Source organism: Puntigrus tetrazona, chromosome 17 (assembly GCF_018831695.1).
Source record: "Puntigrus tetrazona isolate hp1 chromosome 17, ASM1883169v1, whole genome shotgun sequence".
In the NCBI taxonomy this organism is placed as follows: domain Eukaryota; kingdom Metazoa; phylum Chordata; class Actinopteri; order Cypriniformes; family Cyprinidae; genus Puntigrus; species Puntigrus tetrazona.
This window is the reverse complement of record NC_056715.1, coordinates 11,099,762-11,115,933: the sequence shown is the minus strand read 5'-3', so window position 1 is coordinate 11,115,933 and position 16,172 is coordinate 11,099,762. Positions and strand designations below refer to the sequence as shown.

At 38.1% G+C, this 16,172-nt stretch overlaps 1 protein-coding gene across 2 annotated transcripts; it reads left to right on the top strand.

Moving 5' to 3' along the window:
* Nucleotides 1–200: 200 nt before the first annotated feature.
* Nucleotides 201–16,172, top strand: tecpr2 (tectonin beta-propeller repeat containing 2). 2 transcript variants are annotated; one of them, XM_043262860.1, is made up of 20 exons: nucleotides 201–331; nucleotides 873–1,130; nucleotides 1,223–1,351; nucleotides 1,687–1,818; nucleotides 1,952–2,109; nucleotides 2,206–2,512; nucleotides 2,609–2,741; nucleotides 3,640–4,101; nucleotides 4,182–4,915; nucleotides 5,878–6,061; nucleotides 6,174–6,347; nucleotides 7,480–7,660; nucleotides 8,064–8,205; nucleotides 8,413–8,653; nucleotides 8,757–8,846; nucleotides 8,933–9,166; nucleotides 12,555–12,703; nucleotides 13,578–13,719; nucleotides 14,106–14,255; nucleotides 14,328–16,172. In XM_043262860.1, the coding sequence occupies exons 2-20, from the start codon at nucleotides 912–914 to the stop codon at nucleotides 14,477–14,479; spliced, it is 4,113 nt and encodes a 1,370-aa protein (XP_043118795.1). In that variant the 5' UTR covers nucleotides 201–331; nucleotides 873–911; the 3' UTR covers nucleotides 14,480–16,172. The 2 variants fall into 2 exon arrangements, with proteins under 2 accessions (XP_043118795.1, XP_043118794.1); XM_043262859.1 differs by lacking the exon at nucleotides 201–331 and adding an exon at nucleotides 393–411.

Genomic DNA, 16,172 nt, shown 5'->3' with positions numbered 1-16,172 from the left:
AATACAAACACAAAGTGAAATCAAAAAATCCAACCACAGATCACTCATTATTTTTAAAAATAAACTTGTATGCACTTTAAAAATTAAAAAAAAAAATTAAGTAAAACTTTAGTACCATGAGAAAAAAGGAATTTAATCGAAGGCGGTTTCACTTCCGCGGCTGAAGGGGTCGCTGGCGTTACTTTTCTGTTTCAACCCAAAACAAAACGAAGAAAAGCACGAGCTTGTCAACAAGAGCTATCTGTCAAAGCGGCAGAAATGTCGACAGATCGCCCTCATCTAAACTATAAAAACGTTTACGGTTCATAATCAATGTGAGCTTTTCCCGGAGGTAAGTTTTGTGGAAACTGAGAAGCTGACCAACGTTAGTGTTCGCTGACTAGAAAACATGCACATCTCTTAAAGCAAATTGTAAGCGACTGTTCTTTTGTTACTGGGTTTTTTATTATATTTATTCAAAGTGCTTAGGCCACAAATGAATAAATTGTGGGTACTGTCCTGCGTTAACGTGTTTAACGCGATGAGGCGTTAGTGATGTTGTAAAATAGGCGAAGATGCTCCCTTATGTTGTGAATTTGAGGCGTGGTTAATGTTATAAAAATAGGCTTTTGGGTGAGTTAACTGTTTAGTTCACTTGACTATACAGATGTTTGGATGCGAATGAGACTTAAGTGTCAACGCCGAGTGGACGTGTTGTGTTAAAAAGATGATCTAGTGACTAGATGATCTAGATGATCTGATGATCTGTGACTGTCCTGTCCTCGTGATGAAGTTAAGCAATAAAAGAACTAAAATCAGAAACAGGAACTTTTTATAGTCTTGTACTTGGAAATGTGCTTTTGAAAATGCCTTTTTTTTCTTTCTTTTTTTAGATTTCATCATCAGTGGGAGCAAAGACCCATAGGGTGACCATGGCCACCCATCCAGCGCCGCTGCCCCTGAGGGAGTTCTGCCCTCTTTACTACCTTCTCAATGCCATCCCTGCTAAAGTCCAGAAAGGTTTCCGTTCGGTCCTGGTCTACTTGACTGCGCTGGACAGCAACAGTGATTACATAGCCATTGGCAGCAGCATCGGCATGCTGTATTTATACTGCAGGAGAGTAAGCCAAATGAACAAATACAATTTAGAGGTAAGTCTGCTTAGTGCCGCCTCATGCAGCGTTCGTCTTTTCTGGCTAGGTGGTGTTTTGTACAATATTTATTTTATAATCCTATTTTAAAGGGCAAATGTGAGGCCATTACTGCTGTGAAACTGCTGAGTTGTTTTGATGATCTTGTGGCTGTCGGGACGGCATCGGGCCGGGTTGCTTTCTTTCAGCTTGTGTCACCATTGCCTGGTAGAAATAAACAGGTACAAATTCATCTCTGATTGCAGTTTTCAAGCAGCAGGGGTTTCTTTTAATAAGTGATTAGGTTTAATTTAACTCTGTGCTTACTCAAACTGTATTAGCATAACAATGGCTGTTTAATACAACATTTTACTTTCCATCTGTGTTATTAGAATATAAAAATTAAGCTTTCATTTTATTTAGCTTTTAACATTATTTAAGGTTTGTGTACGACCAGAGTAGTTGTTTTTTTGTCCTTACAAGAAAAAAAACCCCATAAAGACACACTTTTCTAATACATTTCCAAATAATTGATGTCAGTGTACCACGGCGTCACATTTTTGTTGGCCTGTTACAGCTGAGAAGATTTGATGTTGTGGGCTTACACAAAAGCACAATTACTGCGTTAGCATGGAGTGCTAATGGCATGAAGCTCTTCTCTGGTGACGATAAAGGGAGGGTGGTCTATTCTTCTGTGGACTTGGACCAAGTAAGAGTTTTATAAGCAGCCAGTTGAGCGTGTTTCAGATATCTGCCGATTTCTGAAGTACACTCTGAATTTTCTTTTACTGTCTTACTGTTTTACTGTCTAACGGCTGTGTGTTTGTGCATTGATCTTTTAGGGGGTGTGTAATCCAGTGGTCCTCTTTGAAGAGCCTTCAGCAATAGTTCAGTTGGAATACAGTCAGAAAGTACTTTTGGTTTCTTCCCATCAGCGCTCGATGCTCTTCTACACGCAAGAACAGTCCAATCATCAGCTGGGCACTAAACCACGTAAAAGGTATACCCTCAGGTCATCTTCACTTTAAACTATGCCTATTATTGTCAGGGTTGCAGCACTGAATGTATGCCGAATTCTTGTTTTGGTTTTTTACAGCAATGGCAAGTTTGGTGCCTGCTTCCAACCAGCTCTGTGCAAGCAGAGTGATCTGGTTGTTTACGCAGCCAGGCCAGGGTTGCGACTGTGGAGGACGGATGTGCGGGGACGTGTCGGGGAGACCCACGTCCTAAAGCCACTTTTTAATCAGGATATACCTCAGTTTGAGCTGTTCCCCCGTTCAGGCCCCAACGGTGGCTACAGACCTTCAGAAAGACAGTTGGGAACGGTCAGCTGCTTCCTGAAGGAGGGCTGGGTCCTAAGCTGGAATGAATATAGTGTTTATGTTGTGGACTGTACCAATCAAGTACGAAGGCGCATTTTGAAATTGCATCTGTAATTGAAATGTTGCCAATGCAAACCTAATTTGTGCTGTTTTTCCTACTTCCGTTTGCTCATTAAGGTCATCATTGGAGGATTGGAAAGCAGTGGAGATATTGTGTCTGTGTCATGCACCGAGAATGAAATCTTCATTCTGAAAGGAGATCGGGACATTTTGCGGATCTCAAATTGCCCTGAGGGATTGGTTTCCAACTGTGAGTTGCAGTACTGATGCCGTAATGGCAGTTTTAGTTGTGCACTCTGCTCCATCAGCAGTACTCGGATATTAAGGGATAGGAAAAAGCCTCTTTTGCCCTTGGCAGTTTAAAAATGGCAGTGTTTTTACTTAGTCATCCTTTAGGGTCAGTTGGTATGAAATTATAAATCGCAGCTTGATGAGTTATGTTTGTTGATGTGTGCCCCTCCCTATCTCTCAAACAAATAGAAGATATTTAAATTCTTGGCGGTTTAGGGATCACTGAGTTTTTAGTGTTGTAGTATCTCTTATAGTCATTGAGGCTGCCTTTATTTGATAATAATACAGTTAAAGCAGTATTATATTAAAATATCATAACTTTTTTTATTTACTACACATTTGTATCTTAAACTGTCATTTAAAAATGTATTTTTAAATGCTGGTTCATGCGAAACATTTCTTATTATTATCTGAATATGCTGAATATATAGGATTTTTCTGAAATAGAAATCTTCTGTAACAAAACAAATGTCTTTACTGTCACTTTTACTCAATTTAAAAGGCTAGTTCACTCAAAAATGAAAATTCTGTCATCATTTACTCACATGAATTTCTTTCTTCTGTGGATCACAAAAGAAGTTATTTAAAAAAATGGGGGAAACCAAATAATTGCTGGTCCCCATTGACTTGCATACAGTGTTTTTTTGGGTAGATTGTCCATTTAATTTATAAAAATATTACTTGATTAATTTTTTTCCAAAAAAAAAAAGCTGCAACCCATAGCCTGAAACATTTCACACTAAAAATGTTTTGCTGTAATTTGAAATGCATTTTTAAGTATTTATTGAGTGTTGGCACTCCTTTTAGGGCCCCTGTATCTCACACACATATCTTTCTTATGTTTGTTTTTTTCTCAGTATTAGACCACTCCTACCGTTTTACATCTCCTCTTTCCACTCCCACTATTTTGCTGCCTCCTAATGGCGCCGTTGAAACCGCTCAGCCAATCAGGACCATGCCCATTATTACAGAGCAGGATACCCAAGCGAGTCCTAACTCAGAGGAGGCGCGTGATGGGGTTGAGGAGTCAGAGGAGGTGCAGGAGGAGCAGCAGCATCCTGAAGAATTCAATCATGTGGTAGAGGCTCTAGAGGTGGAAGAGGACTTGGAGCAGCAGCGGGTCAGTGTGGGTACAATGGAGTCTCGCAGCCGCAGCAGCTCAATCACTTCATGGGAGAGCACTCAGGGCATGTTTACCACCACGGAGGCCTCAGAGCTCTCCTCCAGCAGATACAGCACCATCACCCAAGAAGACTTCCAGCAGGAGCTAGTGGTCAAAGCCATCAAACTGAAGAAGAAAGGCAAGAGAAGACGGCAGGGTAAGAGAATCAGTATCGCATATGTAGTGTGTCAGTTTGATTAGATTCCATTCACTGATGTTCTCCATACATTCTTGCAGAGAGTGGGAATCGTGTCAATGAGCACAGCAGCTGGTCAGAGAGTGTTTTCAGTCAAGACGGTGCAAGCAGTGACGTTCTAAATACACCCATGAGCGAGCCTCCTTCTGACCACACCAGCCTACTGTGCAGCAGCCTTGACCTGCACAGCGCCGACTCACCGGACCAGGACGGTTCCGTCTGTGGAGAATCCCACATTTCCGACGCCTTTCCCATTCTGAGCCCATCAGAACCCTTACAGAGCAAGGAGCGTCGTCAGGATCCACTTAACCAAACAGCAGAGACCCTACCACCTTGCCCTACATCACTGTCACTACAAGACATGGAGTGTCAGGTGTACAGTGAAAACGTGTTTGCAGAAAACGAGCAAATTGCAGCTACGCCTGACGTGGACATGCTGCTGGAATGTACCTTCTCGTACATGCAGGCAGCTGACGAGCAGGATATACTGAAGGAATATGTGAAAGAGAATAAAGACACCCTGAAGGATTCGGAGGAACATTTTAATCAGAGTTTGCATGGAGACTTCAGTTTGGATTTATCTTATGATCCTATTAGGCCGCTAGGTTACTCTCCAGAACCCGAGCCAACGCCATCTAGTGACGAGGAGGACATCTATGCGCATGGAGTGCCTTCCAGTGCTAGTCTGGGGGATGGACTGAACGCCTTGAGCTTGCAGAGCTCATCTGCTAAGCAGAATGAGGACGAAGAGACGCTGCTCCTCAGAGCTGACCAGGTTAGTGAGCTAACCCACTAATAGATCTGTAGTAGATCAAGAGAAAGATACTTGTATAATTTATATAATTGTGTAAAATACACTACCTTTTAGAAATTTATGTGAGCAAAAATGCGGTAAATACGGTAATATCGTGATGTATTTTTTTCAATTTAAATTTTTCTATTCTAAAATATATAAAAAACACATTTATTATTCCTGTAATGGCAAAGCTGATTTGCAACCATGGACCACATAGCCAGTCATAAGAGATTTATAAATCATCTGAAATAAATATGCTTCCTATTGATGTATGGTTTGTTAGTATAGGACAATATCTGGCTGAGGTACAATTTTTGAACATCTGGGCCCATATTCTTAATATAATAATATACTATAAGAATCTTCTCAGAGTAAAAAAAATTGCTAAAAATATATAGCTAGCAGTTTTTGCTGTGATTCAGGACCAATCAGAGCAACTCTGTTCAGGGAAAAGATAAAAACTTTTATCTTAGTGATGAGCGAGGCTGACCCTGTTGCAAGATATAACTCTTTTGAAAGATATGGTTGGTTGTCCTTAATAAATATATATATATATATATATATATATATATATATATATATATATATATATATATATATATATATTTTTTATTTTTTATTTACAATGCTGGAATATTTAATGTATACTTTTAATGTATTCTTTTAATGGTTAAGATGCTTTCGGATTTTCTTTTCTTTTTCTTTTTTTTCTAGAAATGAATAATTTTGACCCATACAATGTAGTTGTGGCTATTGCAACAAATAAACTCGTGCAAATATGTACACATTTGATCTTTTGTATTGTTGTAAAAGTCTTTACTGTCATATAGCTACTGTAAAAGTATTACCAGTAGTATAATGTCCTAAAAGTCTTTGCGAGAATCACCAAGAATCACTGTATTAAATGATATTTATGTTTTAATATCTTTCTTTGTTTGAAGTTGGCTGAAAGTTGGATGGGCTACAGTGGGCCTGGTTGTGGCATCCTCAGTCTAGTAGTGACCGACAGGTATATATGGTGTCTGGACTTTAAAGGATGGCTCTTCTGTAGCTGTCTTCCTAATGGTAGCTTGAGCTGGCAGAAGTTCGAGGAAAATGTCCACCAGGTGGCGCTGTCCCCGACAGGTAGGAGGCATAGATTTGTTTTGTTATTAAATAAGCATACAACTGTGTAAACAAATATTAGTGTTTGGTGGGCTAGTCTAAATGTCGTCTTGTTGCTGCTGTGCTTTCTTAGGCTCGTTGCTGTGGAAGGTGGAGCAGAAGACCATGACTGCATACGCTTGTGGGAAGGTCACCATCAAGGGGAAGAGACACTGGTACAAAGCCCTGGACGACACAGCGTTTGTAGCACTTGGTGATGACACAGCCTGGATTATTCGCACTAATGGAGACTTGTACATACAGACAGGTGTGGGAGAACAGCACACACCAGAATGATCTCACATTACAACGACTGATTCTACTTAAAGCTTTAATTGAGGCATCTTTATAGACATTTAATTCATGCTGCTTTATACCTATATAGGAACATTACACATAGTTGATGAATATATTACTTTCATTATGTTTGGGTTCACAACTTTAGTTGAACCATGTCTGGATTGCTGCACAGAGCCTGAGGGTTTACAATTAATCAACAAATTTAACTTGACCAAATGGATCAAATGAATCAGCAAATGGCTTGTTGCTTATGGAGCCGGGATAGAAGAAAGTATTTTAACTTCACGCTGCCCAATATCGCCACAGACCAACTGAGAGAGATGTTATTTCACTATTGGACCACTAGAGAGTGCTGCATGCACTAAACATATCTCATTGTGTCGAAGTTAACAGGACAGTTTACCCATGAATTAGAATTCGGTCATTATTTACTCGCCTTTATGTTGTTCCAAACACATTTGGTTTGAATTCTCCAATGTAACACAAATGGAGAAGTGCACTAGTTGCATTTGTTTTTATACATTTAGTTCTCATGTGGGCTGCAGACATTCAAGAATCACAACTGATCCAAAAACGCCATAAAACTATGATTAAAAGTGGTCCATTAGACAAAAAAAAAACCCTGACAAAATCTAATTTATACTGCAGTGTAAAAGAATGGAAAGTTAATTTGTGTTGCATAAAAGAAAGCAAATACTGTAAATGGGTGTGTGACCAAATGATAACACTTTCGTTTTCCTCTAAGCTTATTAAATTGATAGTCATACACGTGTGGTATTGTTTTTATGGTTGTCGGTGTTTCCTGCTATCACTAGTAGTTTTGCTTTTTAAGCAATGTAGCTTTGGGCTGGGCTCTGTTTTGGTATTATGTAATAATGATGTGCATAAACAGCACACTTACTGCCCATAGCCATTACCGTAAAGCTCCGTTAAAGCCTCATCATCCCTTCATGACACATACCAGTCCAGTAGAAGTCATTAGTACAGCGGTCATGCTACGAAAAATGTTTCTAGTAGCAGTTTGTGCTTTTATTGGAAATGTTGACTCTGAGAATATGCATAAATCAGCTAACACTGTTGTAATTTCTGTGTGTTTTCAGGGCTGAGTGTGGACAGGCCATGTGCGCGGTCAGTGAAGGTGGACTGTCCGTGCCCCATGGCGCAGATAGCGGCACGCGGCAGTGTGGTGTGGGCACTGAGCGAGCAGAGGGGTGTGTTTTACAGAGAGGGTCTCAGCAGCTACTGCGCAGAGGGGGAGCACTGGAAGTATGACACCGTCAGGTATGTTTGTCATTGTGCTTTCTTTTAGCCGATAGCAAATTCACTACAGTGAATAAATAAAACAAAAGATCTGGGCTGGTTTTACTTCAGCGCCAAGATTTTACATTGGACATCAAGTTGCCGCATAATACAGTGTCAGGGTCGTGTCCAACTTATTTTGCAAATTAGTACGCAATGCAAAATTTCAGTATTTGTTTAACGTACATGTGTAGTATTTATGTTTTCAATGGAATAGTTATGTTTAAATACATTTATATATTGCACCAGTGATTTATGGCCTGCCAAACCTAACTTGTGTTTATTATATTTCAAAGCATGTTGTTGATGTATATTGTGCATAAATTACGTTTTTTTGGCTAGATTTTGCTGCATAAATGAGATACGTGTTTATGTGTGTCCACAGTGAGAGCCAAGGTCTAGAACCCATCTGTATTGCTCTTGGTGAGAACAACACAGTTTGGGCGTTGGATACCAGTGGCAACCTATGGTTCAGGACAGGGGTCACAGCTAAAAACCCCCAGGGTGAAGATGACCATTGGTGGCAGGTACATATATGCCCAGTACATCCTCTTCTACAGTTGGTCAGATGTTCTGCCTGTGTGGTGTGTGTTTCACACTCTCACTGTCCGTGAATCACACATTTTGTGTAAAAATGCTAATGATTCCTCAAGCTCGTTGTTGCTTCCTAGCAGAAATGTATTGCATTATTCAAAACAATAAATCTTTTTTGTCTTTATTACTTTTTCGTTTAGGTGAGCATCACGGACTACGTGGTGTTTGATCAGGGCAGTCTTTTCCAGACTCTGATCCAGGCCACACAGAGTGTCGCAACAGCCACCAGAGCCCCGGTCGAGCGGGTTGCCGAACGTCTGCGTGTGGCCTTCCTTTCCCAGCACTCCCAGTGCCAGCCCAGCCTCATCAGCGTCAACACCAGCGGCGTGTGGATCGCTTCTGGACGCAATGAGTTTCACGTTGCCAAAGGCAGCCTCATCGGTATGATGCGCTGAGCATGGGAAACACGATGGCTTAGAACTGAGATATGCTCTTCTGATGGCTTAGGATCGTGTTTAAAAACGTCCTGTTTATTTTAATGCAGGGACGTTTTGGAAAAGTACTGTACCCAGAGGAACAGCTTCTGCCACAAAGTGGGCTTTTGTGTTCTCCTCTGCTGTTCCGGCTAAAGAGGGTATGTAGAAGTCCTGTCACACCCCTCATGCAGAAAGCAATTAAATATTATTATACGCTATTAAAGTCTCGCTGATGTCTTCACAGGGAGTTTCCTATGGTTAGGTCAGAGCAGGAAAGACCTGTTCTGTATCTGGGACCAAGACCTCCAGATGCGGCCCTTCACCATACAGTTTCCCCCAGACGTAGAGATGGTGCAGCTCGCCGCCTGTCGTGACGCTCTGTGGGGTTTAGATCACTACGGTCGTGTCCACATCCGCACTTTATCAGCCAGTTGCTCTACAGGAATGCACTGGACGTTGCTGGACCTCAGCCAGCTCGGTGAGAGAATTCTTTTTCCATTGACAATAGATTTATCAGTGGATCACATGCCGGCTAAATTTAAACTCTTGTAATGTGAGAAGTGAGAACACTAAATCCAAGAACACCAAAATAAATTGATTGCAGGAAAATAATTAGAATTTGTGGCATTGTTTTAATGAAAAAGACGTACCCCCCCTTCTCTTTATATGTTTTTGTCATCATTCATTTATTCGAATCTTACATAACATTTCAAGAATATGCAATATATATGAGTTCATTTGCAGAAACAGATAAATGTTACAAAATAATATTTTTCATTGTGCATTTCAGTTAATCTACATCGGACTGCAGTTTGCTTATTTTAATTGGGTAAAAGAAAAAACAAAAAAATACAGCTAACACAATAAAATACAATACAAACATGATAACATATTTGATCTATTTATTTGCACATAAACTCTTCATATGTAATAATAAATGAATAAATATTCTATAAATACTGATAATAAATAATTCAGCTCTGCCACTGCAAGACTATTAATTTTTTTTTTTTTTTTTTTAATGGTTTGATTTTCAGCAGCCAATAGTTAAATTATTTCTTATAGTTCTTATTAAGCTTCACAATTAGTGCATAATAATAATGTGAAATAATATTTTTATAGAAATTGCGATGCATTTCAGTGTTTATCACTACAAAATGACTTCGCAAAAAAAAAAAAAAAAAATAATGTAAAACATTTTACTGTTGCTTTTGATTAATTCAATGCTTGATGAATAAAAGTATTAATTTAACATAAAGGTAATGAGAATTTACGTGGGGTGATGTTACAACAGTACAACAAAACATTTTTATTGATTTGTTTGTTCGTTTATTTATGTATGTACTTGCTTACGTGGGGGTGAAATTTGACCTGGACATATTTTCAGCATGTTACGTAAGATCCAAAATAATGATCACCAAATTATTATTATTATTTTTTTTTTTTTGTACACATTTCACTAATAGGTAACTAAAAATGATCCTTACAAAAAGGTCTTTGTACTTGTTTACTAGAGGGATTTTTTTGTTAGTTTTTTTGCTTGTTTGCGTCCACGCACGTATGCATTATATAACACTTACCGGTTTTCCTTATGATGATGTGTCTGACACATGATTTAAACGATTTGCTCAAATGTCGCTGCTCCTCAAGGTCTCGAGTGCCGTATACACAGGTCATGTGTGACAGTATGACGCATGTTGGGCATACCTTGTTGAGGACACTCTCCTGTTTCTCCTAGTTCAGATTACCATGTCTCCTGGCTGTCCACATGGTCTGCCGCTGACCTACTTCTGTCATATTCACGCATAACCAGCCCACTCCCACTTCCACAGAAGCAACGCTCCTACTAAACGCACGTAGCTTTCACTTTTGTGTCTTAATTTCCCTTTCTGGGAATCTTGAGCTTCCTGCAGGTTAAATAGCAAGCCGTGGTTTTATGTATCAAAACCGCCTGTTGCTAGGGGTGCTGTTTATATTTTTAATTCAAGCAGGTGGTTCTTGCATAACACATGTTTTGTAATAAAGCCGGTAAGCTAACTATCAAAGGTCATGAGAGGAAGAGATCAGTCCTTTAGTATTGAATTTTGCAGTGATTAGGCTTTAGGAATGCATTAAACACACATTTAATCAGTGAATTTGGTAACAAGACACAAGTTCACAATCTCCCAAATGTAATCAATGCAGCTTTCCGCCGAAAGGACAGTGCAGGCTGATCTAATCCGATTACATCAGACATATTTTAATTACATGGCTTGTACTTCAGTGCTGTCAATGGAAGGCGTTTGTTTATTGAGCACAAGTGTGTGTGTGTGTGTTTTGTCTGTGTGTGCATGAGCGTGTGTTTGTGATGTGACAGGATGGAGACACAAATAGGCAAAGCCATGTGATGGAACAGCTGTAGCCCTGTCCGTCTCGAGTTGTTTTTGCATGAGCGGCAATGTGAAAGATGAGTCTGGGGCTAGTCCTGGATCTACGGGCATTTTTAGTTCGGGAACAGACAGGCACATGATGTTTTCAGTGTTTTTAGACTCAAGCCTATGAACCGAGTTTCAAAGAGAGTTATTGGACTTTGTCAGGTTTTTAACGGAGCATCTTGAAATACTGGTTCTTCCGAGTCTAAATGAGTCTCACGAACCTTGTTTTGTTTTATGTGTCCTCAGTGAGTTGTCACATTTCAGGAAAACTCTTAAAATGAAGGCTTAGAAAAAGGCCATTCAATGAACTGAAGTGTCAGCTTTGCATTATCTTGTTCTGTTGGGAATGAATCAGCACAGTATGTAAAGAGTTATTCGGCCAAAGGCCACAGGTGTGACAACATCTAAGTAATCTGTTGTTTTTCTTCATTGCGCTTTTCTTTTTGCATTGATTTGGTAGAGAGGTGTGAACTAACTCGGCGAAGGAATGTGAAAAGGCACATCAGTATATAGAAAAAGTACATTTTCTGTCTTTCTGTTTTGCTTTAGGTGGCAGTTACATTTAAACCACTACATTTAAAAAGCCATTTCTTTCATACAATAAAATATTACTAGGCAGCATCTGAAAAAATAAATAAGTTCTATATTAATTATATATTTTAAAAAATGTATATATATATATATATATATATATATATATATATATATATATATATATATATGGTATTCTAATATGCTGACTTAGTGCTTTAGAAACCTCCTATCATTATAAATGTTAAAAATGTTTATTTCAGAACAATTTTTGTAACATCATAAATGTTTTATTTTTTATATATTAAATAGTGTGTTTTCGTCATAGGTATTGGTCTGTAGATATGTAATCATACCGCAAAATGAATAATGTCATGGAAAGTGTGGCAGACAATATAGGCTGTAAAAGGAGAGAATGTGTGCTAGCCTATCACATGTTATGTTCAGATTTGCTATCTACGTCCTCAACAGAGCCCTTATGACGTATAAATGTCATTTCAAGGTTTCCCTATCATATCATAGTGTGCAGACAAGACCTCTGTGCAGTTCTAGACTCCCCCCACAGTCCTACGGCTCACTAAAGAGTCTGGATAAATGCCACTGGATGTCCTTGACATATACATTAGTGAAATGGTGCTATATGTGATGTATGGTGTAGAGTTTAACTCGGACACCCTGCACAAGGTCACAGTCCATCTTGTCAGTCACCTTCAGATGGATTGTGATGGCCGAATATTTCCAGGCACAGCGATGCATTTTAAGGAATTTTGAAAGACCAATGGTTTATTGATAAATGCGTTTTCCCTTAGCCTTACATTAATGGAATGTTTTTTCTCTGAAGCTCTGATGCGCCAATCATGTTTCACTGGGACATCATAGAGACACTGGAAATCTCTCTTTTTCTCTGTTACTGCCTCACAGGACACGTGAAGTTTCTCAGTTTGACTTGTGGCAGTCAGAACGTTTGGGCCTGTGATAGCAATGGAATGGTGTATTTTCGGGTTGGAACTCAACCTTTGAACCCCAGCATGATGCTTCCTGCATGGATCTGCATTGAACCTCCCGAACAGGTACACAAGCTTGAGATGACTACTTCCTGCTAAGTCCGAACTTTAAGTTCATACACGAGCTTACGTCCAGCTTAATACGTTGAAAAATTGGGACCAGTATTAATTATTGGGACCAGTATTAATTATTAAGCTGCGCAACCGTTTTAAACATTGATAAGAAAAAGAAAGCTTGCACTTTATATTAGGTGTCCTTAACTACTGTGTGCTTACGTAGAAAATAATTACAATGCGCTTCCTGTGTTCATATTATATTTGCTGCTATAGAGGTGGGATACGGGTAAGGTTTGGTGGTATGGGTAGGTTTAAGGGTGGGATGAGTCAACAGTGTAAATGTAGGTACGGAAATTAATTACTGATGTAGTTACATTATAGGTATTTGTAAGAAAATATAAGTACAGCGTAAAAACATTAATGTACACAATAAATACATTGTACCAAATGATTAATTTAAATGTAATTACATAGTAATTAAGGCCACCTAATATAGAGTGGGACCAAAAGGGATATTTCTTGAGCAGAAAATCAGCACGTTAGAATGGTTTCTGAAGGATCATGTGACACTGAATACTGGAGTAATGGCTGCTTATATTGACTCATAATGACTTGTATTTCAAAATATATTAAAAAAGAAAAACTTTATTTTAAAATGTAATTATATATCACAGCATTTCTGAAAGAGGGACTTTCAAAAACTTTCAAACTATTACTATAATTCATGTGAAAACACTACGTCTGAATACTAATTTCCATACTGAAATTACAGCGACAACTTTATTAGTGAACTGTACCAACCATGACTAGCGAGGGATAAATCGTTTACACCATGTGATTATTTCTCCAACATTATGCACTTTTCTTATTCCGATGTGAGCAGCCTGCTGGCCTTCAGCTGGTGAGAATTCAGACGAGCCCTAATGACCGCATGCTGTGGGCGCTGGACAACCGAGGCAATGTACATGTGCGCGTCGGCATCACTGAGGAGATGCCTGTCGGAACTGCCTGGGAGCACATTCCTGGTAAACCTTCATTACATAATCTCTTCTGCTCTTTTTAGTATTCTTGTATTTCTTGTATTATTATTATTTTTTAAATTGACTTTTCTTATAACCCCAAGCATCCACCTTTCCATAATTACCAGTTCAATTTACAGTTTGCACTTAAATAATAATAATAATAATAATAATAATAATAATAATAATAATAATAATAATAATAATAATAAAAATAACTAAATAAAATACATAATAATAAGAAAAATAAAAATAAATAAATATATACATTAAAAAATAATAAAATAAAATAAAAGATAAATAAATTAGTCACAGACAGTATTTAGACTTTATTATTGTTCAACTAGATTTATAATTAGAGAAGGTTAAATGTATTTTTTTTCATATTGTAGGACTACAAGCAAGTCAACTGATTCTAAGTATGAGGACGGCTTGGGTTCGTCTTTATAATGGTGAAGTGGCTCGTCGATACGGCATTACAGAGAAGAACCCAGCTGGAGACTACTGGAAGAAGATCCCAGGACTGGTCAGCTGGCTTGCAGGTGAGTGTTTAAAAACGACTAATGATAAAATGAACATCTGCACACGTAAATGATAAAAACTGTCTTTTCCAGTGACCCCGATGGATGAACTGTGGGCAGTTGCTCCTACTGGTGCTCTCAACCAGCGCCTTACCAAGACTCTGCAGAACTATAGGAGCAAAAACCATGGTAACGCGGGTTCTCTGAGTGGAGAGGAGCTGGAGGAAGAGTGGGAGGTGATTTAGATGCCACTAATTGTGTCAAAACATCCCAGAATCACTGTTCTGTGAAATTTCTTTCTAGGCACTTTACTCATTTCTTCTTAAAGGAGTAGTTCACCTAAAAAAATGTAATTCTGTCATCATTTACTCATCCTTATGTTATGAGTATTTCAGCGCTCTATTGAAACCTTTCTTAGGGTGTGGTTTTTTTCCTTTCTTTCTTAGTTTTTTTTTTTATACCTTGTAACCTGAAATTGCACATTGTTTATTAAGTTTTAATAACCACATACACGGTTTGATCAGTTATTTTTTTTACTTGTTTTAAGAAGGAGGATCCATTTATGCATTATCATTTAAAATTTTGGGCGTCGTATGATTTTTATATTATTTTTTAAGATGTTGATACATCAGAGCAAAGATACGTTGAAGTGACTAAAACATTAAAGACATTTATAATGTTAAAAAATATTCCAAATCTTTATTTCCCTTTTATCTTTACCAGTCCTGAAACCATCTCCATCATCGTTTCCTCAAAATTATTAAGCAGCACATCTGTTTTCAACATTGATAATAAAAAAAAGTTTATTGAGCAGCAAATCAGCATATTAGAATAATCAATAAATTTAAATTCTAATATTAGTTTAGAATATTACTGTTTTACTGTGTTTTTATATATAAAAAATGCTGACTTTCATTTAGTAAATCAATAAATAATTAAATAAAATCATACCAACCCTAATCTTTTGAATGGTAGTGTATATTAATGCACTTTGCTCAATGTTAGTCTGTTTATAGCTATGGTCTACCGCTTTAGGGGGTAGATTATGTAAATATTGCTTATTTGACCAAACACATTTATTATCGGTATTATAGGTATAAGAAATATATGCTACACTTTAGTTCAGACTAACAAACGAGGGTATTTGGAAAAGTTGGATGTTTTTTTGGATTTGTTACGTGAAAGGGAACCAGGCGTATAATGGCTTTAGTTGAAGAGGGGATTCAGCTTTATCTGTAAATAAACTTGTACCTTGTTAAATACTTGACGGGAGTAAAACCTTGGTAGCATTTGGCACATATCTGTGAGTCGTACAGAGAGCATGGTCTCAGAATTGCCTCCGTCTACACTTTAGTGACGTTTTGGAGTTTAATGTGAGGTATTTTAAAAGATGGTTTAACTCTTTATCTCTAAAAACAGAAACTCTTTGAACTTACTACTTGGTTGATAGAATCTATCATAGTCTGTTATGGGGAAAAAAATACTGTATATTAATGCTGGGCGAGCATTCTTCATATACGTCCATATAAAGAACGCATCTTGATGAGTAATCTATCATAGATAACTAAATATAAATTCAGCGCTAGGTCCGATGTTTCATTTTCTCTCCTCTCTCTTTAGTGTCTGACTGTGAAGTGTTTGTAAATCTTCCTTTTTGAGATTTTGACACCTCCGTAATGCATCATATGCAGATAGTTGTTTTAGTTATCGTTACATTTGCCATTGTTTTGGCCCGCTGTGCCCCACTAGTTTCAGTTGTGCACTTAGAACATATTGTAAGTCAGGTTAAAGTGATAAATGTGATACACTGGACATGTAATGCTAAAGCCAGTGTGGTTTAAGTGGTGATGCAGATAAATGTGAACTCACATGTAAAACTATGCCGTCTTTACTCCATGCTTAGTCATGACAAACTTACAAATAAAATGTTTACAGAAA